Consider the following 26,771-nt stretch of genomic DNA (forward strand, 5'->3'; position numbering starts at 1 on the left):
CACCGTCTGTTCGGGAACCAGGGGGTGTCCACACGATATTGGGTCAGCCTCTGACCAACACAGTAAACCGTTTTTTTCTCAACGGGGTAGGGCTCAAACAAGCCCCAATTACCTGAGCCATGATTTCGAAACATCCTCTTCAGGATGATGACCCTCATCGACGGGACCGATGGGGTCAGCCTTGTGGCATTATGTGATGTTCAACAGCTTGAACCTTGGCGTTTCCCGACGCCGCGGCTGCTAGGCAAGCTACCGCTCTGCTATGATCGAGCCCAGTCACTTGGACCTGCGTCTCAAACTCCGATGCCGCCCATCGCCAGCCAGAGGTTATTCATTATGACGGGACTGTTTGAAACATCCCGTCAGCGCTGGCGCCCGTCCTTACTCCAACGACTGGCCTGCCTTACAAAGCACGATGTGCTGCCTGCCCTAAGTCGGCACTGCTCCGATGGTATTCAGAAAACGTCCAGACCCTCGAGTCTAGCCCACCTCAAACATGCCTTGACAGTTGCATCCTCAGGCTGGCGTTCGTCCCCCGGGGACCTGCCCGGGCATCACATCGCTGCGGCCGTCACGCAACTGCTCCCAGACCCAAAGGCTCCTTCCCGGACGGGAAGCTAACATCACAGTGTAGACACCACCACGGCCCTTGACGACGGCGAGCTTTGAACCCGCAATCACACACACGGGCGCTCTTGTCGTGAACATCTTATTACAGCACTGACCTGTCAATCAACCATGGTAGGCTGGCGTTGATTGACGGCCGTGTTCCGCGTCCGAGTCACGGAGGCCAGCGGGCGGCCTTCCCTAGGCTGGACCATTGACCTCTTGTCGACTCTGCGTTGTCATCTGCGGGCACTCGGACGCGCCCGCGGGCACTGACTTTTTATCTCCCCGTACAGTGCAGTGCTGTTCATCTGGTGAGCAAGACGCTCGACTCGCTGTACCCGCCGGGTGGATGAGGCCATCACAAAGCACGGATACCCAACCCCATGGTCGAGGGCGTGCCTTAGCACACCTGTCTACAGCTGCGACGTGCTTGTCTGGCTGGCGCGACAAGCCATCACGGTTTGACCACGTCGTCGTTGCAGCATGTCTGTTCTCCTGGGTGTCTTTTGCTGACCTCTTGACAGTGCTGGGTTATTGTGAAGACGGGCGTGAGTAGAGCAAGTAAGTCGAATGCCAATTGCACGCCCGGCACATCACTTGAAGCCATCTCGGGGACCTGGCCCACGAGGCTGGACCCCGATGGCTGGACAGCTTGTCTGAATACCGAGCCCTAAGAAGCTCATGCCCTGAGATACCAAGCGGTGTCGTTTCGTCAGACGTTGAGTAGATCCTACTGGACGAAATGTTCCGGTAGCCTCATCCATAGACTGAGGTCCCGAACGACAAGACTAGAGCCTCAAGTGGGGACCCTGATCGTCACCGTGATGTCGCCGCTTTGGGTTGCGTATGAGCTGGTGAAAGGGGCGAGACTGACATCAAGCGCGGGAGGGGACCGTTTCATGCCTACGTTCTTGCGAATCCTTCTGCGAAATCACCGCATTCGGCGAACCGTTGGGTTGATCAGCGTTGAGTTGACGTTATTGATGTAGAGAGGACTTGACCAGATCCGGCAGTCGCTGACGACAACAACGTTCAATGATTTGAAGGTATACGGCCCATCGGGAGTACCGCAATGCTCTACAGTGACTGTGGCGAAAGATTTGTTAGAGCCGTTGCTTGCTGATGGAGTTGATGATTCCGGATCATAAAATATGACGAAACCTCGCACCCTATTGCGAGACCGCACAAAGGCACCCTGACGTCAGGGAGTCATGATCCTGAAGACCCAATGTCGCGTTTGTAGTCAATGGTGAATGCTTACGATGCTCCGTGACATTCTGGTCCGAATTTTCCCGTATTGGAGATTCGGCCAGACAAGATTGAGAACTGTAACAGAAGATAGAGTGTTCTCGATGTAAGTGCCCGTAAACATAAGAGACGAAGATGATGGATGCTATCTCGGCTCAGATAGATGAACGCGGGAGCGATGCTATCAAACCTCCGAGGTCGATGAATGCATTTGCCAAGCAGCGTTTTCGGGGACTGCTAGCCAAGCAAAGTGTTCTTTCAAACCTACAATTTGTCTTGTCAATTGCATTGTGTTCGCCTTCACTCAGTCATTTTATAGTCTCTCGGTAACTATCAAGACATCAATAGTGTAGACCTACAGCCTGATTCTGTTCATTATGATCTGAGCACCCATTGCATCTTCATATTCAAGAGCACCAATTGATGATGCTTGTGTGGTTATGAGCTTCATATCCCTATACCTCGCCAAAAAGAGGTTTCACGGGTTTCAAGACTTTGCACCCGGTCTAGTTTATGTGGTTGGTGTCCCTCATCATTAATGTTTGTTCATTGCTCTGTGAACTCCCCGAGAGGAGATGAAAGCCAACGACATTTCAAGGAACCCCCTCGTCAAAATGGGGAAATAATAATTACTGGTTCAACTTTGCATACATCATCCAAGTCACATCCATACGATCAAGAACGGAAACTAATGGAAGTCAATTGCTTGTTCGAGAAGTTCTCATCAACCGATACCAGTTTCTTCTTATATGATCAAGTCCACTTCGCTAATCACAGTTGAAAAGGTCATCAGTCTCAAGTCTTGACGCCCACCACTATGATACCAATTGTGAAGAGTCAAATGGTATGCAGTTGGCTATTGTGTCACTGAGGAAGCGCCAACGTCTCTCGCTGGTGAACACTCCTATACTTACTCCTCTGGAAAGACTATAAAATCCGCCTGTCAGGTTTTCCATTGGCCCTTCAGCTGGGACATAAGTGACTTCTCTGATCAATAGGTGGATCTGCCATGACCAGGAACAAAGCCGTCAGGCACTGACCTCTTGGTCAACCAATGCCTTCTTCGCTCAACCATGAACAGGACATGTCTTGCCATGGAATCTTGGATACATCGGTAATAGGTAGAAAAAGATGATGGAGCCGGGCACACATTGACTGCGTCAGTAGGTGGTGACACCGTGGAGCTTTTTTAATATCATGGTGAATCATTCTATGGAAAGAGCAACCAGATATGAGGAAATCTCTGATCTGCTGCTGTTCCAGACCATGCATCTACATGAAAGGCAAGGAGACGATGCAAGAGGCTACTGATTTGGACTGACCCCTGTGAGGGCAGGAATCGGAAAACTTTTCGCCGGAGGACATGCTTGGCTCAGATCGAGGGTCTAGGTGGATTTGCGTGATCTCGGTGAGCGTCGGGCGCGCTCTCTTTTAAGAGAGGAATAGTTTTTTGGTAGTCGAAGTCTATGCCAACACATCTCCCAGGAAGCTCTTTCATTTATATGACCAGAGACTTATAGTGGAGAAGCAGTGCCGCAGATGGACACATATGTTGAAAGTCTTGACAGACCTCTGTGTGATAATCGCTATACATCCTCACAAGACGGCGGAAGTATTGGCCACCGAGACAAGTTTCGTGCTGGACTTCTAACGGTGTCGATGGTACAGGGCAGCTCCCGACTCAGCCGCCTACTTATCAATGCGAGCTCTCAAATCACTCTGTGAGCTAGAACTGCTGAACGAATTATTTGTTGCAGCTACCGTTCCTCTCCACCGCAATGTTGTTTTAGTATATCCGCTGTTGGGAGCTGCTTTCAGCCTCTAGAGACATGAGCTTCTGCGGGGATTACACTCTGAACATAAATAAGCTCAACGTTACTGTAAACTCAAGGGGTAAGACAGCAATTCAAGCAGCATCTCGATCGGATGTCTGGCTTTAGTAGTGTGAAAGCATGCGGGCCAGAGACACAATCTGTCACTTGAGGGGCGGATCGAGCAATAAAAGAGTAGACCAGGAGGGTACCTCGACGTGCTGGAATAAGCAAAGGTGAATGACCAACTGGGGCAAGAAATAAGGACTGCTTACGGATCATTGTGGAAGTCCACCGATGCGAAAACCTTGATACCATGGTTTGAAGTACGGTTCGACGATTTGGTCGCAACGCAAGGGGAGTCGACGATTTGGCAGGAAGAACTTGAGGCCATCGCACAGGCGTTTGGATGTGCTCATCGTATGAAAGTTCGGCTTATGGTTCCGAACCTGAAGGATCCAGAAGTCTGGGCTCAATTTCTTGCGTGAAGGTTGCATTCCGCAGACAATACCGTCAAGCCTCTATCCTACTTAAGGGCAGAGGGTCTCAAGTCATTTCAAGATTTCTTTCTCGTCAAATGCAATTACCGCTGCGATTTCGTGAGTACGACATAGATAATTGCAACGATGCCTCCCCAAATCATTGAAGCCATCATTAATAAAGGTAAACTTGGGATAAAGACATAGCCCGCTTGAACATGCGAATAAGAGAGCCAAGCAGGACGAAAGACAAAGATGAGCAGCAACTTATCTGGCCACTCTAAAATTTGAAAGCTATGTCTACCATCGAGGTTGTTCCTCTTTCTTCTTTTCTGAGGAAAGAAGCCAACTCGTGCGATTGCTGCAATGGTACTTCGTGTAGGATGGCTGCTTGACTTTATAGACAGGCGTGTGGATCTAGATGTTGTTTTAGAATCTATAAATTAGTTCGTCATATCATGTCTGAGCAGCAGCACACAATCGACGCATCGGATGAGCGCTGTTGAACCCAAGCTCATGATCCGGTGACCTCGTGGACTGCCAGGAGTTTCCCTGAGCAGAAGGAGAGAAGACGCTCACGTGTTTCCATCGAAGAGTTGCTTCCGTCAGTGAGTTACTATGAATACTTAGTAAGAGGTCAGAGAGACAGACGACAGCTAAAAGCAGCCGCTGGTTGGTCACACGGCATCCGATGGCGACTTGTTGCGGTACAGACATGTGCACAATAAATGAAACCCAGCTGCAACCTTGAGAAGAACATTCGATCTCTGTTTGAGTTCCTTTGATGAATGCCATATCTTATGAATTCATATGCGGCCGTTGTTTTCTGAAGTGTTCATATTGGCCGTAAACAAATAGTTTAAGAAGCGATCTCGTCCCCGAACATCGGTATCAAGAGCAGTCCAGGGGAGCAAGTGCGTTTTTTGGTTGAAAATGGGCACAAAAAGACGGGAGACAGCCTGAAATTGGCGGTCTGTGGAATTCAAAGTCGATGTTTCCTGCTGAGGACTAGCCATCCAATGCTCCATGAGGGAAACGCATATCGAAGCAGAGGCCAGGTTTGATGACCAAACTAGGCGAGAGACTTGTCTGATGCGGTAGAATAGACGGGTGGCAGTGACAACTACTGAAATTCGACGACAATGCCAGTCAACAAGACTTAACCGTGTAGCTCTTCGAGAGTGATTTATGGACGCGAAGATGGCGCGGCAATCGAGATTGTCCATGAAACTCTCGAAGCTTTTACGGAAGCGACTACGAAGACTCTGATCCCGCTTGCTGCGCCTGTAGATTGTCTGCGAGGCATTCGCGTCTCTTTTGTAACCCTTCAAATGGAAGTTGAAGTACGCCTGCCCCGAGCCGTTGGAAATGTATTAAAAGTACTGAATCCTCTGCGGAAGCACAGACTGAACTGCGATGAACCATGGATCTTAGGGCCTTGGGTAACGTACCTACATAGTCACAATGGCCCTTGAACGTCCTGGGAACTGATATGAGCCAATAGCGGAGATTATATTGCTGCCTTGATACATATGTAAAAGACGACAACATCAACAACGGAAGCTAGGGCTGGGAATATGCTGAGTGGAGAGACAGCTGCCGGGTGTAGAATCACGCTTGTCCAAGTTGTGACTATCCGGCCACATAGATTCCAGATTAGAAGATATCTGTGGGATAAGATACACTGCGAGATTGATTGCGCTGTCTTGTGTATGGCCAATCATAAAGAATGTTGAAATTTTATACGCGGCTTGCTCCAGGTTATAGCAGTGGACAATATCATCAATCTCATCTACATTCTCCATGTTTCCAGCGTGACTATTCTTACTGCTATGAAGGTGACTCCTTGAGGCCTTCAAGGAGGTCAAAGATGAATGGTCTGTTGACGCTTCCAAGATGTGTGATCACTTTCGAGATTCGCCCCTGATTAGCATGGCGAAGCGTCAATCAGACCACGTTGCCGCATAAAATAGACTTAAAATACAGTCTGTGAATAACAGGGCGGAAAATAGTAGAGACGACAGATGCCAGCAAAGAGGCGAACAAGGCTACAACTGGGAAGAGACGAAGAATGCTGGCTTAGGGTATCATGGCCTTCTTCCAGAAGCTAACCGCAAAAGAAACTGGTGCTTTGGGGGGAGGATAGTATAAGCAGTTCAGTGGCTTCATATATCAGCCGGTAATGCAAAGCCTCAATCGGCATGTGGCGCATAGTAGCCGCTAGGGTTGTTATCCACAGCCTGTTGTTATATCGGTGTTCACTATGACAGATCCAAGTCAAGTCCCTCACCCTCACGACCTATGCCGCGTGGACAGCAGCCATGCGGCAAAGAGGCATGAAATATTGAAGCCTGACCTCGAACTAACTGGCCTGAACTCGCATACCAAGCTCGTAATGGCAAACATCATCGCAGCAGCACCAACTTTCTCGTGGTTTTGTGGCGTAGTAAGCCTCAAGCCACCAGACAAACCGATATGCGTTTTTAACGACAGAACATGATACCTTCAAGGGACAGCCCCAATCCCTGCACACGTGAGCCGACGCAGGCTCAATTGCTCCGCATGACTTTCATTGACATTGCGAACCTGGATGGAAGCTTTGCTGGTTATCACATATAGAAAGTATCACGATGCTTAGTAGGCATGTATCAAAGTATAAACAAAACGTTTCAATGTGGCGTAAACCTCCACAAATTGGATGGGGCTGTGCTCCAAAGGTCCAAGACGCTCGTCAAAACTTGAGAACATCCACAGACACCGGGGACAACTTCACATCGGATAGTAAGACAAAATCGGGGCCATCGTTTGCATTTCATAGGTTAAAAGAGTATTAGTATCAGTAAGCGTCGTCAGCCCTTCAAACAGGGGCGACGGCAACTCCATCTATGACACAAGAAACACAAGGAAAATTACAAAAGTTCTAAAGTCTGTTTCCTTTCCGAGTGGCAGCGGGGCCCTTTACCGCCCACTCGTAGGAGTCGTTTTCGTCCCTCTTTGCAATGATGCCCAACCGACCAAAGCCAGCCAACCCCTAGTTCGCCAAAGGTACGCAGACATACAAACGTCGTTTCAGCCTCCCAAGGTTCCGTCGTCATACACGTCCCAACTGCCGAGCCTCTCGCTGCTCACCGGCAGCTGGGCTCAACTTTTTTCGTTTCAAAAGCGTCTCTCGCCAGTCGCAGCGAAGACGATGCAGTAATACATAGTTGCGAAAAACAGCCGATGCTCTCAGATGGTCGTTCGTGTCGCGCGCATGAGCTAGCGGGCCCAAGCCAAGAATGATTTCATCTTCACATCCAAACGTTGTAAGCGGCGCAGATCTTGGCGCAGACAGCACCAAAGGCCCTGTCGTTTCCGCATATATACATTCCACCGTGTGGATGACACATCTCAATGTCAGGCATTTAAGCCTTTCGGGATCGGGGAGTAGAGCCGTTGGCCTTGGCTCCGGAAGCCTTAGCGCTGCCGTTGGAGTGGCCGGCAACGGCCTGGGCAACGTTGTGAGGGTCAGGGAGAGGAGCCTGGCTCATACGCCTGAGGGACTTGCGAGTCTGCGACTTGCCGCCCTTCTTGTAGGTCGCGAGGTAGAAGGAGATGAAGAGGACGAGGTAAGAGCTGAGGATACCAATACCAGCAAAGGCGGCAAACTCCTCACCTGCGCACTCGCCAGCGTTAGGCATCCAGGGCCAGTAGGTCGAGGTGAAGTAGGTGTAGGAGGCGAAGTAGACGAAGCCTGTCACAAGTCAGTCCGACTGTAATTCCTCGCCGGGTTCTAGAAGCGCCGCAAGACTTACCGAGATCGATGATGAACTGGATGATCTGGAAACGAGTGACCCACTCCTTCCACCAGATGCGGACGCCACGAGCGCTCTGGAAGTAGTACCAGTACATGACAACGTGGACGCCGAGGTTCAGGGTAATAGGGACCCATGAGACAGCGGTCGAGCCAATCAGCTGAGTATAGCAGAGGAGAGCGGTCGCGCCGTGGTGGTAGCAGTGGAGGAATGCTGCATATTGAATTAGCGGAAGGTTTCACAAAGTTGGGATCTTGGTCGTGCGCGTACTCAGGGGCTTCTTCTTGAGGAACAGGAACACGGTGTCCAGGAGCTCCATGTACTTGGTCAGGTAGGTCATCTGAAGGAGGAAAAAAAGTTAGCAGTTGAAACCTTCAGAACTCGAATTGATGGCGGATAGACTCACGTAGTAGAGAACGACCAGGGGCTGGGTCCAACCGCCGTCGGCGTGGCAGATGGAGTGGAAAATGCCCTTGCGCACGACAGTGGGCAGGAGCTGCTCGATGTAGAGGGCCAACAGAGCGGCGCTGATGAAGGTGAGGAAGAAGTTGTGGATGAGGAAGAGCGTCTTGAGCTTGTAAGGCTCGCGGTTGCGCATCCACTCGCGGCCGCCGAAGATGATGGCATAGTAGATGACAACGAAGATGCCGGCCTCCTTGATGGTGGACATGGGAGTAACGCCAGAGACGAATCTGAACTCGCTGACGGGGTAGCCGACAATGGGAGTCCAGACCTTATCGAGGAGAGGCCATAATTCGATGCCGAAAGGGCGGTCGAGGGTAGGCAGAGGCAGCTGCTCGTAGAACGAAGAGGGGGCTTGGGTGGCCATCTTGACTAATGCTGTAGTTGGGTTGGAGCTCGAAAGTGGTTGAGGAGGATTGAGATCGAGGGAGGATGGCGCGCAAAGATCTCCTTTCGGGGGAGAGTAGCTGCGGCAACAAATTCGGTTACGCCGTGGGTCTCGATGCGGGTTGCCCTGTGGACTCGACGCGGAAGACGCGGATCTCTTGAGGCTTGGGGGAGGTGAGGGCGGTGGTAGTGGTTGGCTTTGGTGTGTGTTCAGCAATGCACGCGACGCAAGACTGCAGATGCAAGGCGCGATAGCACTAGCAGAGAAGAAAGTGATCGGCAACCTAACCAGCAAAGGCGACGGGAGCCAGTAAGGAGTGACTGGAGACAATGGCAGCAAAAAGTGAAGAGTTCAAAAGAACAATGGCGACACGCTCTCTCTCGTCTTCTCTCTACCCACCACGGGACTCCCGGTGAAGTTGTTGACTTTGAGGGAAGGAGGTGGACAGAAGTCAGAACGGGGGACGGGGGACAGGAAGGTAGGAAACGCCACGGACTCGGGGAGCACGGGAGGAAGTTTGGTTTTATGAGGAAAAGGAAGGGCCAGACGGGGAGACCGGCGGCGGCAGCAGTTGCATTAATTGGCAGTGGCAGAGGCAGAGGCAAACCTAGGAGCAAGGCACTGAGGAGTCTGAGGTGGGCACTGGGCGGGCAGACAGTCAATCAGTCAGGATCCGTCGGTGTCAGTGAGCCGTGCCGTCTGGTCTGGTCTGGGAGTCTGGCAGACACTGGACAGCAGCAGATGCGAAAAGTTGTTGAGATTCCATGTCAAAAGGGGAAAATTCCTATCACGAAGGACCAGGTACCCTGTACTTGTCGCGTTGCTCTTTTCGCGGCCTTCATTTGATCGTGCAGCATGTGATTCGCTGCCCGGCCTTAGCCCAGCCAATGGGCTCTTGTGCCTGGGCCTATGCTCATTTGGGGGGCCTGTTCAGCTTTTATGGTTCCCAGGCATAGCACGAACAACAACCAGCTCCACGTGACTGGTGTGGTGTTCGTGCCGTCTCCGTGCTGGGTTCAATGCCTGCAGTGTTGACTCCCGTCAGCTATAGGAGCCAACAGGAAGTGCCCAGTTACAGTACCTTGGTAGGTAACAGAAGATGATAGACGATGCTTAGTGCCCAGGTCTACGGATAGAAGACTGAATGGAAGGCCTGGAAGCTCCGGGTAGATGGATTGATTAATGGAAGCCTCGGGATCCAAGGTAGAGAGAGCCTGTACCTGCTTTTCTCTACGGTGGCATTGCCTGTCAAATGACGCAGCACCGTTGCGACGAGGTGACCTCTAGCCGGCTGCCAATGGAATTGGCGTTTTGGGTCTCACCTACACTTTGGTTCTTCTGCGGTTTTGCGCTGGACAGGGGCCCGGCATAGGCCGCATCGCAGCTTTCCCGTCGGGCCCCAAAATCTCCAAATCCACACTGCCAACTCGACCTAGCCCCAAAACAACCGTCTGGCCCGCGAAGTACCTGGTACATCGACGCTCGTGATGCGGCTTGCAATCTCGGGAGTTTAGGCTACGTTGCCAATCGCAAAAGAAGAAGGCCCCGCGACGGTCACGACGTTCTAGCTCAGGATTCGACGATGGGCTCGATAGAAGAGGGTCGCCCAGGAAAAAACACGCAAAATTGTACCTCGGCCAATTGGCCCGGACCCAAATCAGAAGCAAGCAACAAGCAACCATCAAGTGATCGATCACTCATCCGACTTCTGAGGGCGATGCCGTCACAGTCTCCAATCTCCGGCATCTTGGGTCCGGTCCGGCTCCGTGTCATCCCTCCCTCGCTCCTGCCTGCCCACCCCTCCTAACACGCTACCCCAAATCCCGTCATCGCCCAGTGCTCCCATCCCCCCTTCTTAGATTTAGAGCCCGTCCGGCCGTCAAGCTGTCAGCCTTGCGCATCCCGCGTGTGCGGCTGCGATGGTGTGTGTGAGTCCCGCGCCGTGGCTGCGGGCGTGGCAGGCAGGATGGGACGGTGCGACGGAACCTTGAATCGCCTTGAACTCCGGACAGGGTGTCCAGGTGCCATTGGAGGGGCCTCGATTCGAGTCTGGAGTTCGGGGCATCGGCTCTGTTGCCCTGCCTTGCCAGCCTGCTTACCTGATCGCCTGTTCCTTCCCCGTGGTGCTTCTCAATGGGCTGTCACAGCCACTGAAGATGTGTTAGATCTCAAGGGTTCGCTGCCTGGGGACCAGTGAGCTGCAGCATGATGAGTATGACCATTACCACATTTGGGGATGAATCGTCCACAGTGGCCTGATAATGGACACTCCGTGTGAACAGGCGCATTAACTGTGTCTTTACAGCTGCAGCTTGCCGCATCACCACCAAGATAATCCCAATTCGCACGGCCTGGAGCTCAGCTCCGACCTCACAGCAGCAAGCTACCGCTTAGTCATCCAATCAAAATCTCGCAGAATCCAATCCTTTTTCGTGCCGTCAAACACTCACCATCACCCGACTCTAATCCCGACGAAACGCCCATAGCTTTCGCGAGCGAAAAAAAAATAAAAAAATAGCAACCACTCACCACCTCCACGTCACACAGCCCGCCGCAACCTCCGACGTCCCTCCGTCCTCCGGTCGCCTTCTCTCTCTCCCCTCTGCACACACACAAAACCGACCCGAAAGATGTCGACCTCTTCCCTCATCCGCGTCGCCGCTCGCGGCTCGACCACCTTCTTCCGTGCGAACCCCGTCCGCTCGACCCAGCCTCTGATGGCCCGCTCCGCCGTCCTCCTGCCCACCATCGTCGCTGGCGTCCCGGCCGCCAACAACTTCAGCACCAGCACCCGCATGCGCTCCAGCGCCCACGAGGAAGAGACCTTTGAGGAGTTCAGCGCGAGGTGAGCCATTTCCTCGACGTCAGGCTTTAGCGTGGTGGGATGTGGTGGGTTGGGACCTTCTGTTCGGGCGTGCCGTTGGGAAAGGCGGCAGTGAGCCGGGGACGATAGGGATACCCGGAATCGACCACGACATGCCACCAACGGAACCCACCACCACAACCACGACCGCCGCCCAACCCAGCCATTGAGGCCTCTATACCCCTCAATTCGCTTTCCGAACGACGTCGCTGACTTTTAACCCCAGATTCGAGAAGGAATTCGATGGCGTTCAGGACGTTTTCGAGCTTCAGGTTAGCATGCTTACCCGCTCCCCCGGCTGCATCGAAATTCCTCGGGATCTGAACCTAGTTTCGGGCTCCAAAGTGGTCTGATGGGAGGAACACACGAGGCTGACTCTTGCACCGCACAACCACAGCGCAACCTCAACAACGCCTTCGCCTACGACTTGGTCCCCTCCCCCGCCGTCGTCACCGCCGCCCTGAAGGCTGCCCGCCGCGTCAACGACTTTGCTACCGCCGTCCGCATCTTTGAGGGTACGTGATTGTCCCGCGCTTATCAGATTCGATTTTTCCGCATCGCACTTCCACACGCCCCCCAAAAAGGCTCTGCAAGCAATTGAAACACGATCAATGCACGGCGCGAATCATGTCGAATCGGAAATCGGAAATCGCTAACCTTTTCTACTTTCTACCCGCAGGCATCAAGGCCAAGGTCGAGAACAAGGGCCAGTACGAGCAGTACCTCGAGGAGCTCAAGCCCCTGAGGGAAGAGCTCGGCGTTACTCTGAAGGAGGACATCTACCCCGAGGAGAAGAACTAAATCTTCTCATCCCGCACAACACATGACCGTTCCTCTCGCGAGAACAGGTGACGTGTGAGATTCGATACCAAACCGGGCAAACAGTCGAACACAACGAACCAGAAGTCCTTGGGGCTGCGGATTGGCCAAGGCTTTAACTTGTATATTCTACGTCGGGGGAAAGGAGCTGCTGCCGTGGTGCAGGGGAAGCGTGAGAAAGGGCAAACTGCTTAAGAGAGAGAAGCTTGCTTTTTATATGTGTGTTTGCGTGTGTGCGTGCCGCTCTATGTGTATGTGTGTGAAAGTGATAGATGGAGGAGTTCTTATCCTGGTAGTGTGATTTTGAATCAAGTCTCATGTACCATCTCACCAAAAGCCTCCTCTCACAGATATACAAACCAATACACATCTCATTTGTTTCACAAGACTAGATCTCGTCTCTGCACCGGCCGACCGCATGCAGCCGAATCTGTGGGGTAAAAAACCCGGGGTGGTGGTATGTTCCGACCGACCTCTCGGGACCATCAGAACGCAGTTCCCCCTCGCGTGCTGGGCAGAAATGTGGGCAGACCGCAGAAGCAATCTACATTTTCCCCGCGAAGTTCAATGCTTGGGAAAGGGGCAAGTTTCCGATACACTTCAACTCGGCCCCACGAACGATGTCACGCGTGGTAATCATGCCATCAGGCGTCATCGATATCACCTTGTGAGACAACATCATGCAAACACAGATATCGCAAAGAGCCCTTTCTTTCTCTTTCTACTAGGGACAAAAACCTCTAGCTCGTCGGAACATAAGCTCAACTCGTAAAAAAATACAATAACCCGTCCCTCATTGAAGGGTATCATGCTTGCAAAGGCCATCTCGCGGACCCCCCATCTGTTCTCTTTCCCTTCTAAACAAATCAATACTCACAATCTCACAACGTGCTGGCTTGCTTTCCCGTCTCTCCACCATAAGACAGCAATCTCACTCTCTCAGGTGGTTGAACCTGTGATTGTTCGACGGCAGGAACTGCATGCCCGGCACGGGCGTGCTCCCGGTGCCCGAAGACTCGTACGGAACGGGCGAGGTTCCCCTACTTGCCGAACCTCCAGCCGTGCGCGGCGCCCTGGGGCTCATCATGCCGAGACGCGGGCTTCGGGGGACGCTCTGCTGGCGCGTCTCCCTGCGGCCGTTCTTAAGCGTACGGAGCTCCTTCTCCACGCGCGCGAGCTCCTTCTCGCGGTCCCGGCTGATGGCCTGGGTCTCGGCGATCTGCCGCTGCATCTCCTTGATCTGCTCCTTGGAGTTGATGTCCTGGATCTGCGCGAGGCTGCCGGCCGCCTGCTTGTGGAACTCGGTAACCTGCTCCTTGAGCTCCTTGTTCTCCCGGGACAGCTCACTGTTAGCGTGGTTGGCCGTCTGGTAGGCGTCTCGCGCATAGCTGAGCTCGCCGTCGCGGCTCTCGAGCTTCTTTTCCAGATCGGCAATCTTTGCGAGGGATTTCTCGAGCTCGTCCGTCTTTTGCTTAAACACCTCCGTGGCCACTGTGCCGGCGTCGACCAGCGCTTCGTCGAGAGTTGCAGACTTTTTCTTGAGCTCTTCCTCGAGCTTTTGTACCTTGTTCTGCCAGGTTTGGCTCTTCTTGAGAGCCTTTTCCTCGGTCTGCTTGGCCGCATCTCGCTCTGCCTCAAATTGGCTGCGTTCTTTCAGCGCAGCCATGTGTTTCTCCTGAATAATATTAATGGTCTTGTCATGACTCTTGACCCTCTTTGACAGGCTGTTCACATGCTTGCGCAAGTTTGCCTCTAGAGTCGTCTTTTCTGCTAATTGGTACTCGAGCTCAGAGATCTGGATCATGGTTAGCGCCTTGCACTGTGAGACCGAATGATCATACAATACCTTTGTGGTCAACGAGTCGAGATGGTCCTGCGTCGTGCGGACCTGTACGTGGGTTGGGTTGGGGTTTAGGTGGCCGCGGACCGTGTCGTCGATGCTACCGCCATCTCGACCTGGGGAAGGGCTCACGCGCAGGCGCTTTGTGACCTCTTGGGGCCCATCATCCTGTAATACACATCAGTGGCTGGCAATCTCTGAGTAAAGGGCGTCCTACCGCTTTCCGCTTCCGACTTGTCAGCTCCTCGGCCGTTGGGGGCATCTGGCTTTGGTGTTGGCTGTCGGAGTAAAGATCGAGAACTGCAGTCGGGACGGGCTCGGGCTCCCAGCCGAAGTTGGGCTCCGGATCAATAACTTGGTTAGCGAAATGAGCCGTGAGTCCATCAATCATCTCTCCCTGTTCGTCATTACTAATGAGACCTCGGGACTGGAACATGGCAATGAGCAGAGCATTCGTGCGATCTAGTTCGCTCATTTCATCCCCCAACATCGGTTCGAGATGCTCGACTGAGTATGTAGTCATCAGCCTAATCAGCATAGGTTTCCTGCCGTTCATTTGGGCCCAGCGGCTCAGGACATCAGTCCTCATGATGCCGCCGTCGAAACCAATGACGACGTCAAAGTCGCTCAAATCATCCACGAGAGTCTGTTCCGTGTGCATAAGCACGACGTTCAGAGAATGTTCGTCGTCGCTTTCAAGCTCGTGCAAGCCCTTCAAAGAGTACGCAATATCGCTAGTACCAATGATGGCCTCAAGGTAACCCATGATGGTGATGTCGCGCACAACAATGAGTACCTTCTTGTGGCTTGTCTGGAGCCTCTCCAGGAACCGTCCGACGAAGAAGTACTTGCTATTGGTCCCCATGGCGTGCTTCTTGAGATCTTCCGCTGCTAGCGCGTCAATGGTGCCACTGTCGAGAGGCGCAGGGAGGTCGCAGATATCACGCAGCTGGTCTAGAAGCCTTCCAATGGCGCTCACCATCGTCTCATCTGGCAAAGCCTCGCCAGATCGACAGAGTCTGTTGAACTGCTCGATCTCGTTCTTGTAGACGGTTATTGTGCTCAGGTAGAGAGGGCGGATGTTCGCTGGGAAGGAGACGGTAACAAGGTATTCGCTTTGGTCCATCGACGTTGGGGGCCCAGATCGATACTGTTCGACATCAGGGGATGATGCTGTGCTCTTCGCCGTGGCCGTGTCCTCTGCAGGTAGAATGCTCAGCGGCGCATCATCTAGTTGATGCAGTGCGGCTAGAGGATCATCCGGCTCGATAGAGCGACTAATGTCTGACGGAGAGATCGTCATGGGCAGTTGCTGTGCGGTCTCAGCAGCCATAAGATTGCCAGAGAAGATGTCCCCCGGGTTAGCCGTCGGTGGATGCTCGCTAGCTGGCGCTTGGATGGCGGGCTGAACGGGTGCGCTGGTCAGAACCGGCAATTCTGATGAAGATGTGGCAGCTCCTCCCATGTGCCAATCTGTGGAAATAGGGGGCTGAGAGTTGATCTGAAGAGACGGATTTTCCATGGCCATCGAGAAATCATGTGTGTCCGTTGGTCCCGTCGCCACGCTACCGTTCCCATCAAGCTGTCCTAAATGCTCCCCAGAGTCATCGCCCAAGTCACCGCTCATGGCCGCCTCTTGCATCTTCAGCAACTCCTCAATGGCCGACATCGGCTCACCCGTGGACGCCATGGCTGCGGGCAGACTGGATTGTCGGTTAGATCCCACGACCGGTGCTGGTGCTGAGTCGCTGTTAGACGGAGGAAGAGATCTCCTTTCAACGCAGGTGCGGAAACTTTCTTCCAGCGACTGGCGGCGTCGGTTATGCCGTAGATGTGCGAGCAGACGACCAGAAGGCGTTGTTGACACGCTTCTGTGCGATAATGCGTCCGAAGCCGACAAAGAGCTATCGATGCAGAGACGTCGTTGCTGTGGCTTGCGGCGAACCGTATCAGGAATGAACTCTTCCTCAGTCAGACTGCTAACCGAACCAATTTGGCTTGCTGAGATTTGAGGCAGAGGCACAACCCGTTGAGCGTGCTGCGTGTTGATACTGTCGCCCTGAGAATCAGATACAGTAATTTGCGCCGGATCAACTGGGTAGGCTGTTTGCGAAATCCGCTGGCCTGAGCCACCACTGGTACCTGTAGTTCTATTCTCTTGCGATGAAGAAGATTCAGAAGACGACGGTGAGTCAAAGTCAAAAGCTGGCTGGATCAGAAAGACGGGGGCTCCGGATGATTGGGATTCTTGGTGTCTTGCTCCGGATGACCTCGATGATTGATCCGCGTCGTTGTGTCCAGAAAGGCTGTCAACTTGATGTGACGGTATAGACGCGTCGGAAAAAGATGCCGGTACTGATTCCTGCTCCTGAACAAGTTGAGCGGCAGCTTGGGCTGCCAACAATGCCGAGTCTTGAGATGCAGAACGCGATCTTCGAGGAGCAGCAGATTCTGAATTCGGCAGTTGGCTCTCCGGAATGGATGGAAGGGTGTTTGGTATCACCAGGTGCTGGCTTTGACTTGGAAAGTACTGCGTGAAGAAGACAGGGTCTGAAAAGACTGGATCCTCCCGGCGGTGCTGGGAGACTTCCGAATGACTACCTTGCAAAGGGCTTTGTTTAAGAACGTCTTGAGAAAGACGACCAGAGGGTGCACACGAGAGGCGCGTCTGAGATTCGCTAGTCTTACTGAGAGAAGTCCCGACGCTGGACTGCCTTTGTGAATCTGCAATCTCACGGTCTGAAATAATCTCACCCCGGTTAGTGATCGGCGCGATTGTTGAGGCAGCAAATTGAGATTCTTGGCTGTCAGACCCTGAGTAGTCCTGTGAGTCGGGAATGGTCCTTTGGCTGAGATTCTCTGTGAGCAGCACCTGATTATCCTCGTCTTCTTGTGTAGAGATGGGCTGTGACCCATGCGAAGTTGAACCTTGAGAACCTGAGACACTGAGGTATTCGGTAGGGTCAAATTCTACTTTGGAGGGAATTGCGACAAAGATGTTACTCGGTGCTTCGAGAAGAATGTCCGAGGCAGCATCCGTGTCGAATTCGGAGCCGAATGAAAGCAGCGACGGCGGCTCACTGCAATGTCGCTTAGAGAGATCGTGTTCGTCCTCCTCTGAGTCTTCAATTTGAGAGTTTTCGGATTCCTCTGCAAAGCGCTCACTATGAAGTCGCTTGCGCCGATGAGGCGGCCGAATAGGTTGGCTACTGTCAGGGGTACTGGCAGTTGGAGAATGCGATGATGCGCCTTGGTCCTCTGCTCCTTCCTCCCGTTCGCGTTGTGATTCTGGCTCTTCAGAGCCCGTCGCGTATTGAGTGTACGCCTCTTCCTGCTTCTTCTTCCAATCAAAGATCGCCTTGGACGTCACGTCCTTGCTTGGAGCCTGTTTGGTTGTTAGAACGGACCGAAACACAATGGCGCGACTGTACTTACCCAAGATGGAGGGAAGCGTTCGCCCGTTTTCTTATCGTCGTCCCAGTCGATCAGGTACTCGATGGTTCCCCCGTACTGTCTCTGGTCAAGAATGTTCTTGATCGTGTACCACTTTGGCTCGTTTGGCTCTCGGGGTTTCTTGCGTTGTTGTTTCGAACTTCGGCGGGCACCACTCGGCATTGACAGATCGCGGACCACCTCCGAGAAGGTGGTGTTTGTGTTGCTAGGGGTTCTGTTTGCGTGTCGGTTTTGGCGTGGAGGTGTCCATGTATGTCGCGCGTAGTCGCAAAGTGTGTCGCAGGTGGTGAGGAAGGCGATCGGTCGCTTTGAGGACCTAGCCGGGTCGCAGACGAGGCTGATAACCGATACTCTAAGCTCTCCAAGCTCGCGCCGCTCGGGCAACAGGATGACAGTGGTTCCACGGTCAGCCTGCCGTGGCTAGTGACACCAGCCCCAAATCTGGTCCAATCAAACGACGCTTCTCGCTCTGGCCCCACTCGAGGAACACGCTTCACCTGCAGCCTCGCTCAGCAGACGCGCACGAGCCAAGCAAGTGTCATCTAGACAGGTGGGAAGCTTCACTTAGACCTGGATACCGTCAAGCCAACCAAATCGCGCTGGAGCACAACGGTTGACGAGATACATCGTCATCTTGGGTGTTCCCTTTTCAAATGAAATCAAGTAAGTTCCAAGGCTCTTTCTACGCATAACGAGGCATGCAATGGCTCTTTTAAACACATTGAGCTACGCAAGAACAGGGCTCATTAAACCATTCAATATGTTCACTGGTGATCCAGTGCTATTTACTCCATGTGGAGTGCTTTCCAGCCATAAAGGCCGGGTCCCGGGTTAGCCCCAGGCTTCATCGGCACAGCGCTGAGTCGGATCGTCGTCGACATCTCTTATACCATAAACCACATCATGCCTCTTTTGCTTTTGATGTACACGAGTCCCTGAAGACTCCTTTTAGCCTGCGCCCAGCGAAATCCAGACCCAACTTTTGTCATCACCCTTCATACGTATCCCTTACGAGCGCCCTGGAAGAAGAAGCGCACAATGAAGACCTGCAGAGCTCCCATCAACACAATCAATGCGCACTGGATCATGCTGAAGTTGATGATGCGCGACTCGGTGCTGCGGACGGTGCTGAAGTTTCGGTTCTCTCTGGTGCGGAAGTACTTTTGGCCCCTGGAAATGGTCGACAGTTGGCCAGAAAGCTTGAAGATGGTCTCCTCGAGAGTAGTGTGCTGTTCCTGAGAGGCACCCTGCTTGGAGGGGAGCTGAGCGCGAACCTCGTTCTCGACCTGCATCAAAATAGATGGTAAGCATGCTGTGGTATCATTGCTGGGTTGGGCACGCAACGTACGGCGATCTCGAAGTCGACAAACTTCTCGGCAAATGTACTCATCTCGTTGTTGAAGCAGAACTCATAGTCGCCGATCTGCTGGGCAGTGAAGACAAAGTCGCCCTGACGCTCCTTGGATCCATCGAGAATGACCTTGTTGCCCGGTCCCGTCACAACGTAGTCGATATCAAAAGAACCACCGGATTGGACCTGCATCAAGAGAATTAGAGCATTGTCATGGTTGAATGCATGCGTGGTGGTGTCGACGTACGGCGAAGTAGAAGGCCACCTTCTCGTTCTCCTTCTGGGTCTTGGCGTAGAAGCACGCCTTCTCGTTGGCATGGATCTTGTAGGTCAATGCCGTGGCGGCAACCTGAGAAACGAAGCAGGCAAAAAGCCCGCAGGCAACAGCGGATAACCTCATGATGTTGTGGGTGGGAGCCTCGTGCGCGCGTGAGGGTATCTCGATCGATCGACTCTGGAGCTGGCTGGGTATTCAGGACAAGCTGTCGCCAAAAAGGTCACCACGAACGGGCCACGATTGAAAGTTCGGCGCGGAAAATTGGCGCCCGCCAGATGTAAGGTAGCCCCTTGGACGTGTGCACGGACCATTCAACGACAGGAGCAACTGCCAGCGGCCTGCAGCAGCAGCACCGGAGCTTGAGGTGCTGGGCCGCTAGAGAGGACCTAGAAGGTACGTATCCCCACTGCCCAGACGCTGTAAGGAACCTCGCTGCGGGAAGGTAAGGTGGCCCCATCAGAGCTCCTCAGCTCCTTTCCGCTTCTCACCAGCCACGCTCACATGTTCTCAGGCGCTGAGGTTTCCCCTAAAAAGTGGCTTGTTATCGCAGCGTTGGTGTTTCAGCCCGTATGGAGCCTTCATTAATCAGTGACCTCATCTCACTGCTAACTGAAGCTGCCCTGTCACGTCACGTCCGTGGACCCGTCTAGCAGAGAGCTTCTTTACCTCCCTGAAGGCAGCATCGCGACTCCTTCTTTCCTCTATCAAACTTTCTTCCCACTTCGTCAGCGGGCAGGTGCTGGGTTGCACCTTCTCCTTGTGCTAGCAATTCCTCCGAACAATTTCATCCAATATCTACCTTTCCAACGTCCATCTTCTTTTTGCATGAACCGACCAGCATCTACCAATTCACATCTGCCCACCGAACGGATCTTTCGGACACCATGGGGACTCAAGCGCAAATTGCCTTCTATTCCTCGGTCGCTCTGAGAGCCGTGTCGTACGTCTTTCTTCGATGGGTGAGTTTTCCAAATGCCTTCATTATAAAATTGCTTTTGAAATCGATTGCTGACCATTGGATGCACCTGCAGTTTCCAGGACCAGTAAGTTCCACTTATTATCGGCAAGCTCCCCTGGCTTGGCAGAGTATGCTGATCATTATTTAGGCGGCTGTTCCTCTGAGCATTTACACATTGTTTGTTGTGTATGTGCCTTCATTCATTTCGGGCTATTTCTCAGAGCCCAAGTATGACGTCGTGGAAGACGATGTCGATGTCTCGGTGAAGGAGGCTTTGGTGCAAGACGAGAACGAAGACGGCCAAGATGAACAAGTCGTCGCTGAAGAGATCCGAATTGAGGAGACCATCGTCGTGAAGGAAAGGTCACGACCTTGGGTTACTCTTCTGGCCGGCTCACCCAGCCCGAGCAGCCCTATCTTGTCAATCTTGACGTTTCTCATCAACGCTGTTTTGATTGCCATGACCACCGACTTCTTGTTTCGCGTTCGGCAGTATCACCCGGTCGAGGACCTCTCATTCGTGCGCCTGGGCTATGTTTCCCCCTCGGAAGCCAAGTTCGTCTTGCGCGAGCCTGACCAAGCCAAGATGCCGGTTACCATCGAGATTCACATCAAGGACCCTCAGCCTCCTTTCGACAACCCCCTGTGGCAGATTGGCGGCGGCTTGAGGTACACCGACAACACCACTGACTTCACAGCTACTCTGACCGTCCCCTTGAAGCATTCGCAACAGAGAATCTACGAGTGGAGGACTTCAAACAACCACAGCGGAGAGTTCGTCGCTCCTCCCAAGCCCGGTCAGATGTCAGCTTTTGCCGACAACAAGTTCACTTTCCTCTCGACTTCGTGCATCCTTCCTCGTTTCCCATACAACCCTCTCGAGCATCCTTTGGCCATCCCAGGAATGCGCCACCTCGCCAACATCTTGCCAAAGCTGCAGGCCCAGTTCATGCTGTTCCTTGGTGACTTCATTTACATCGACGTTCCCAAGCGACAGGGAAAGCATGAGGAAGACTACCGTCAGAAGTACCGCCACGTGTACGCTTCCCCCGATTGGGCTCCAGTTGGACAGAATCTCAGCTGGATTCACGTCCTCGATGACCACGAAATTGGCAACGATTGGGACCTGAACACCACTGGTGTCTACCGGGCCGCCATTGAGCCTTGGCACCACTACCAGGAGCTCGCCAATCCCCCTCCTGCTCGCGTTGCGGGCACTACTAACCTGCGCAGAGAGGGTGCAACGTATTTTGACTTCGTGCAAGGCCCGGCTTCTTTCTTCTTGCTCGATACCCGCTCTTACCGATCCACCAACTCCTTGCCTTTCGATCATCCGGAAAAGACCATGTTGGGCGTCCAGCAGCTGGAGGACTTCATTGACTGGCTAAACCGTCCTGAGCCTAAGGGCGTCAAGTGGAAGATTGTCGCCTCTTCGATTCCTCTCACCAAGAATTGGCCAGTCAACACTCGGGATACCTGGGGTGGTTTCCTTGTCGAGAGACGCAAGGTACTGGAGGCAATGTGGGATGCTGGAGCACGGGGCGTCGGTGTCGTGGTTGTGTCCGGTGACCGGCACGAATTCGCAGCCACCAAGTTCCCTCCACCAGCGGGCGGAAGGTGGCCTGAGACGGCTGCCGCCTACGAGTTCTCCTGCAGTCCTCTCAATCAATTCGCTTCGCCATTGCCGACTTACAGACAGTACGACGATGAGGACGTAGCTCTGAAGTAAGTGTCAATATATTTCGCTCATTACTTTGACTAATTACCCCTAGGTACGTTCACTCTGGCAACTCCAAGTTCGGCTCTCTTACTATCGAGAACTTGGCCGAGGGCGCGCAAAGCAGCTTGAAGTACAGCTTGTTCGTCGATGGCGAGGAGACTTGGAACACGATGATCTTGGCACCTCCTGTTGTCGGTGGCGACACGTCGTCTTCCTTTTGGAGTAAGCTGAAGGGCAATTAGACGCCTAGAATACTCAAGTTTTGGTTGGCAGTTGATCGAGCATAGATAGAGAATGAAATTCAGAATGGTTTCAAAGGCAAGTCGATTGAGAACCAGACTCGACCTTAATGAGAATCAAGCGCCGTGGGTGGAATTGAAATGCCGTTGATGGAGGTGAAAGCGCAAGCGCTCTGCCCACTTACACGCCGAACTGCCATAGAGACGATAACACATCTCAGTACATCCCGCCGAACGACGCAAAAGATGCCAGTGGGAGAGAGTAGAGGAAGGTGTAAGCGATGGTTACAGTTGCCCCTCCAAGTTTAGGAGTGATGCGGCCCCAGCGTGATGACAAATGCGAGCGCTTGCGCTTGCGCTTTAACTTCCCACTCACTCCCGCTGTCAAACCCGGCAGGTACAAGCCGTTTGCATGGCGGAAATCCAGTCTCATGACGACTTGTCTTCCTCTCATCGAATTTCTTATGCCTGTCTGACAGCAATTTACCGAGGGTTTGCGATGGCAGACGACGCCGCGGGGGTGTCAACTCCTTACGGTGGAACTTACAAACGGCCCCTGAGGACGAGAACGCGTTCGGGATGGTATGTAAGACACGCTATTGGCCCTATGAGAATTCGCAATTGAACCAGATTCAGTCTTCCATGCCGGAGTAGAAAGCGGAAGTGTGAGTGGGATTTGATCCTTGGCAGATGTTGGATCAAGTGGCTGACTGCCGAAGAAGGCGATGGAGCCCGTCCCAGATGTCGAAATTGCGAGTTCCGAGGAGACGGATGCGCATGGGGCGTCAAAGTCTCCTTTCACCCGTCGCGAGCGCTTACCCTTTCTGCTGAAGATGAAGCCAGTCTGCTTGACGTTGAACAGCAGAGGCGGGCCGATAACACAGAACAAGCAGATGCGGACGAGCCACATCAAGTACGTCTCGTCTTTTGCTAGCACCCTTTCATCAGTGCTTTACACCTATTCACATACTTTATCAATAGTTCGTCGATGACACGAACGACATCGTAGAGTTCTTCGAGGGTGATTACGTGGCACCATCTTCACCAATCTCTGACGTCGACGACCCTGTTGTTAACCACGAAGCCGAATCGCAAACTGATACCGAGTTACACACAGTACATTTTGTAGAATCTTCAACTCCAGATGATCAGAACTTGGTTCAGGGCTCATGGAAAGCGGCAGAAGAGGCCCCTGGCCTAAACGCGCGCGCGCAACAACAGATTCTGCCCCTCATCACGGCAGACACTGGCGCACACCAAGCCCCAGCGTTGCATACCGAAACGGTCGTATCGTACACGGCACCCTTTTCTCTAGGCCAAGCAATATTCTCAGATGCAGCACCACTTCCAGATCTCGACTTACCCGTATCCAAGACCGAGCAAGCTCACCTCATGACAGCCTACCTTCGTGAAACCGGCACGTGGTGTGAAACTACCGACTCCGAAAAGCACTTTACTGTCAAAAGTATTCACTCCATGATGGAGTCTAGGGCGTTCGTGGCTGCCGCTCTGGCCCTTTCTTCACGCCAGGTCGACACATTGAGAGGCAGGCAGAGACAGACTGCCTTGGAGTTGTATCAATACACCATCCGACTTTTGATCTATCAAGATCCGTCGGAAGCTGACACCTCCATCCTGGCGACATGTACACTTCTGTGTGTATACGAGATGATGGCTTCCAGTGTCTCAGAATGGAGGCGCCACCTGAACGTATGTGGTTCTCGAGAACCATCTGATATCCGCTAATGCTCGTGCAGGGGTGCGCTGGACTACTCAAAAGCCGTAATTGGAAAGGATGCAGCAGAGGAATCATCAAATCATGTTTTTGGGCTTTTGCCAGGATCGGTACGCAGCTCTTTGGCCTCCAACAAGCCACAATGCTCACAGTTGGAAAGATATCTGGGCAGCCTTTATCATTGGGCAGACGACTCTGCTTTCTACCACATGTTGGGTTGAGAACGATTCTATTCCGGCGGTATCCGCAGCTGCCGCTGCGAGCGGCGACATTGACGATTATTGCAACCTAGCCATATTGATATTTGCCAAGATCATCAACCTGATTGCTCACAACCCACCCTCGCCCAGGATCTCGGCGGCTCATAGAGTGACCATGACTGAGGATCTGTGGAAAGATTTGAGTATTTGGTGGAAGTTTCGACCGAGACATGCATGCCCGCTCTTGAGGGAAGAGCCTCGCGGGAGTGGGAACCCATTTCCCACTGTAGTATTCACTACGTCGGCCGCAAGTAAGTTTCGGCTCATCATTGCGGATTTGATGCTTGAAGCTGACATTGATGAGTATGTGGAAACACATTCTTCCATGCAGGCTCAATTCTCTTACTCGAGACTGGTCTTGTCAGTTCAAGTTCGACAGAAAAGGAGTTGGTTAGTTCAGCCCCCTCCCCGTGTTGTAATCCGTTGGGCGTTATGGACTGACCCCCTTTAGTCTGATCCGATATGGCATGCTAGGGAATTGGGCGGTTTATCAATCTCAAATGAATCCCAGTAAGTTGACATGCGGATACTCGGTGACCAAGACTGAAGTCTCATGAAATAGCGCCAACTGGGTGAACCACTTGCAGCCCCTTTTCATCGCGGGCCGGGTACTTGCCAACACCTCCCGCTGGGGAGGACGTCTGCTAGAAACACAGCCAGCTGACACTTACGACGACTGTTTTGGAGATGGCGAGGAGTACGCTCTGGAGAAACTGGCATTGCTAAAGCAACTGGCCAGGATCGAGAAGGAAACAGGTTGGAAGACATCCGACAGATCTGCAGAGTTGCGAAGGCTCTGGGGGTTCGCATGATGAGATTCGATTCAAAGCCAATCACTCCTAACAACAGCGTGTGTGCCATCAGTACATACATAGGAGAGGAGATCCGAAACACAGGTGGCATCAATATGGCCGTTGTCCCCAAATCCAAAAGTAATCCAGCCCAACCTGAACACCCCTCTCGTCCACGTCTCTCCTGATGTCCCTCTCGATCCGACTGATATCTCCCGAATTCTTGATCGTCTCGGCGCCGCCGTCCTGTATCACCGCCGCCAGCGACGGCCTGACAAGCTTCTGAATGGCAGCTGTCGCGTTCTCCTGCAAACCCTTGTCCGCAGCCCACGAGCTCCAGATCTTCTGCTCGCAGTTCTGCAGTCCGGCGTTTTCGAACTTTTGGGAGAGGCCAGAGGGCATACTGTCGGTTTTGTCAGCGAGAAAGCTCCTCAACCGCAGGAGGGGACACAACTTACAAAGGATCCCTCCCGATCCGCGCGCCATGCCTCATGATCGCCCACCACCACTCGTCATACGCCTTGCTCGGCGGATACGCCCGGATGAACAGGTCCGCCGTGTCCTCCCACAACACCCAGCCCCCGGGCCGGACCAGCTCGACCAGGTTCCCCACCGCAACGTCCCAGTCGTCCGTCTTCAGCCCCAGCGCCAGCAGCCGCACATGCACGAGGTCGAAAGTTCCCCGCGCGTCCTCGGGGAAGCGCTCCAGCACGTCGTGGACGCGGAAATCCAGGCTCGGCTGTTGCGGCCGGAGCGGCGGCGACACCGGCGGCGGGGGGATCGGCGGCGTCGGCGGGCGCGGGGGAAACTTGAACGGGTCGATGTCGAAGCCGATCAGCTCCGCGCGCGGGGGAAGGATCTCCGTTAGGGACGCCAGCCAGACGCCGCTTCCTGTCGCGACGTCGGCGACGCGGGGGCGCTCTTTTGAGAGGATGTGCTTGAGGATTTGGGATGGGAGGAGGTCGCCGGTGAGGGGGGTCCAGAGGTTGAAGTGGTTGAAGGCGAGGCGCTCGAGCTCGGCGTCGAGGTCGCCGCGGTTGAGGTTGTAGATCGTGTCTGTCCAGGAGGGCGGCGCTTCTTCAGCCATCTTTTGGCGCTTCGATCGCGGAGGTGCGCTCGCTCTGCTTTGGTGTATCGTGTGAAGTGGTCTGGTAGCTTTAGATCACTCTGAATGACACATGGGGTGACATGAAGAAGACAGCGTTGCTTTGAGACGATAGTCGGATCTATAAGAGCTCACAGACGGGGTGGTTGCTGATGACGAAACCCCCCTCCTGCCGACGCGACCGAACCTACTATTCCCCCTCCATCCATTCTGTGGTATAGCATGTAGGTTCGCGGTAGTTCCATGGCCAAGAGATGTCATGGTTGGATAGCTCATGCGCACGAGACCAGGCACTCCCTGGGGCGCTCGAGCTTCCAAGGACCCGGGCCTCCGCGCAGCTCAGCCCCCTTTCTTACATCGGACGAAAACTGCGTGTGACTTTGACGTTGCCCCTCATTCTAAGCACAACGTCAAACGAACAGGAGTTGTGGAATTGAGTTCATGTAGGGGAAGAAGCTTGAGGTCTGAGCTGTGGGCTTGTGTAACGATGAAATGTTCGAGGAGTTCGTATGCAGAAGCTCCCTCGGCCCAGGAACCGACTGCGTTTCTTTGGATGAGAATGAGCTATG

General features: G+C 53.3%; 8 protein-coding genes across 8 annotated transcripts; 3 read left to right on the plus strand and 5 right to left on the minus strand.

The window, feature by feature from the left end:
* Positions 1-7,551: 7,551 nt before the first annotated feature.
* On the minus strand, positions 7,552-8,770 carry ELO2-1 (Elongation of fatty acids protein 2; the record flags this gene model as incomplete). The annotated part of the gene is made up of 4 exons (XM_032022491.1): positions 7,552-7,880; positions 7,942-8,154; positions 8,212-8,281; positions 8,348-8,770. The coding sequence occupies 4 exons, from the start codon at positions 8,768-8,770 to the stop codon at positions 7,552-7,554; spliced, it is 1,035 nt and encodes a 344-aa protein (XP_031880657.1).
* Positions 8,771-11,421: 2,651 nt separating this feature from the next.
* Positions 11,422-12,455, plus strand: CGGC5_v003399 (Cytochrome c oxidase subunit 6; the record flags this gene model as incomplete). The annotated part of the gene is made up of 4 exons (XM_032022490.1): positions 11,422-11,636; positions 11,881-11,926; positions 12,052-12,169; positions 12,334-12,455. The coding sequence occupies 4 exons, from the start codon at positions 11,422-11,424 to the stop codon at positions 12,453-12,455; spliced, it is 501 nt and encodes a 166-aa protein (XP_031880658.1).
* A 949-nt stretch (positions 12,456-13,404) lies between these two features.
* On the minus strand, positions 13,405-16,003 carry CGGC5_v003400 (uncharacterized protein; the record flags this gene model as incomplete). Its single annotated transcript, XM_032022489.1, has 3 exons — positions 13,405-14,268; positions 14,320-14,481; positions 14,531-16,003. 3 exons carry the CDS (start codon positions 16,001-16,003, stop codon positions 13,405-13,407), a joined length of 2,499 nt encoding a protein of 832 aa, XP_031880651.1.
* A 1,117-nt stretch (positions 16,004-17,120) lies between these two features.
* CGGC5_v003401 (uncharacterized protein) lies at positions 17,121-17,928 on the minus strand (the record flags this gene model as incomplete). The annotated part of the gene is made up of 4 exons (XM_066151121.1): positions 17,121-17,127; positions 17,186-17,258; positions 17,317-17,698; positions 17,749-17,928. The coding sequence occupies 4 exons, from the start codon at positions 17,926-17,928 to the stop codon at positions 17,121-17,123; spliced, it is 642 nt and encodes a 213-aa protein (XP_066009495.1).
* An 833-nt stretch (positions 17,929-18,761) lies between these two features.
* CGGC5_v003402 (uncharacterized protein) lies at positions 18,762-19,517 on the minus strand (the record flags this gene model as incomplete). Its single annotated transcript, XM_032022488.2, has 3 exons — positions 18,762-19,052; positions 19,115-19,303; positions 19,365-19,517. The coding sequence occupies 3 exons, from the start codon at positions 19,515-19,517 to the stop codon at positions 18,762-18,764; spliced, it is 633 nt and encodes a 210-aa protein (XP_031880652.2).
* A 761-nt stretch (positions 19,518-20,278) lies between these two features.
* On the plus strand, positions 20,279-22,314 carry phoD-1 (Alkaline phosphatase D; the record flags this gene model as incomplete). The annotated part of the gene is made up of 4 exons (XM_032022487.1): positions 20,279-20,353; positions 20,426-20,437; positions 20,501-22,077; positions 22,125-22,314. 4 exons carry the CDS (start codon positions 20,279-20,281, stop codon positions 22,312-22,314), a joined length of 1,854 nt encoding a protein of 617 aa, XP_031880653.1.
* Positions 22,315-22,810: 496 nt separating this feature from the next.
* On the plus strand, positions 22,811-25,118 carry AMTR1-3 (Transcription activator AMTR1; the record flags this gene model as incomplete). Its single annotated transcript, XM_032022486.1, has 9 exons — positions 22,811-22,893; positions 22,948-22,976; positions 23,034-23,224; positions 23,293-24,021; positions 24,069-24,156; positions 24,207-24,557; positions 24,611-24,696; positions 24,758-24,816; positions 24,869-25,118. 9 exons carry the CDS (start codon positions 22,811-22,813, stop codon positions 25,116-25,118), a joined length of 1,866 nt encoding a protein of 621 aa, XP_031880654.1.
* A 90-nt stretch (positions 25,119-25,208) lies between these two features.
* tcpN-2 (N-methyltransferase tcpN) lies at positions 25,209-26,184 on the minus strand (the record flags this gene model as incomplete). Its single annotated transcript, XM_032022484.1, has 2 exons — positions 25,209-25,500; positions 25,556-26,184. 2 exons carry the CDS (start codon positions 26,182-26,184, stop codon positions 25,209-25,211), a joined length of 921 nt encoding a protein of 306 aa, XP_031880732.1.
* Positions 26,185-26,771: the final 587 nt, after the last annotated feature.

The sequence above is a fragment of the Colletotrichum fructicola genome, assembly GCF_000319635.2.
Source record: "Colletotrichum fructicola Nara gc5 chromosome Unknown KSG_Nara_v1_contig02, whole genome shotgun sequence".
Taxonomy (NCBI): Eukaryota; Fungi; Ascomycota; class Sordariomycetes; order Glomerellales; family Glomerellaceae; genus Colletotrichum; species Colletotrichum fructicola.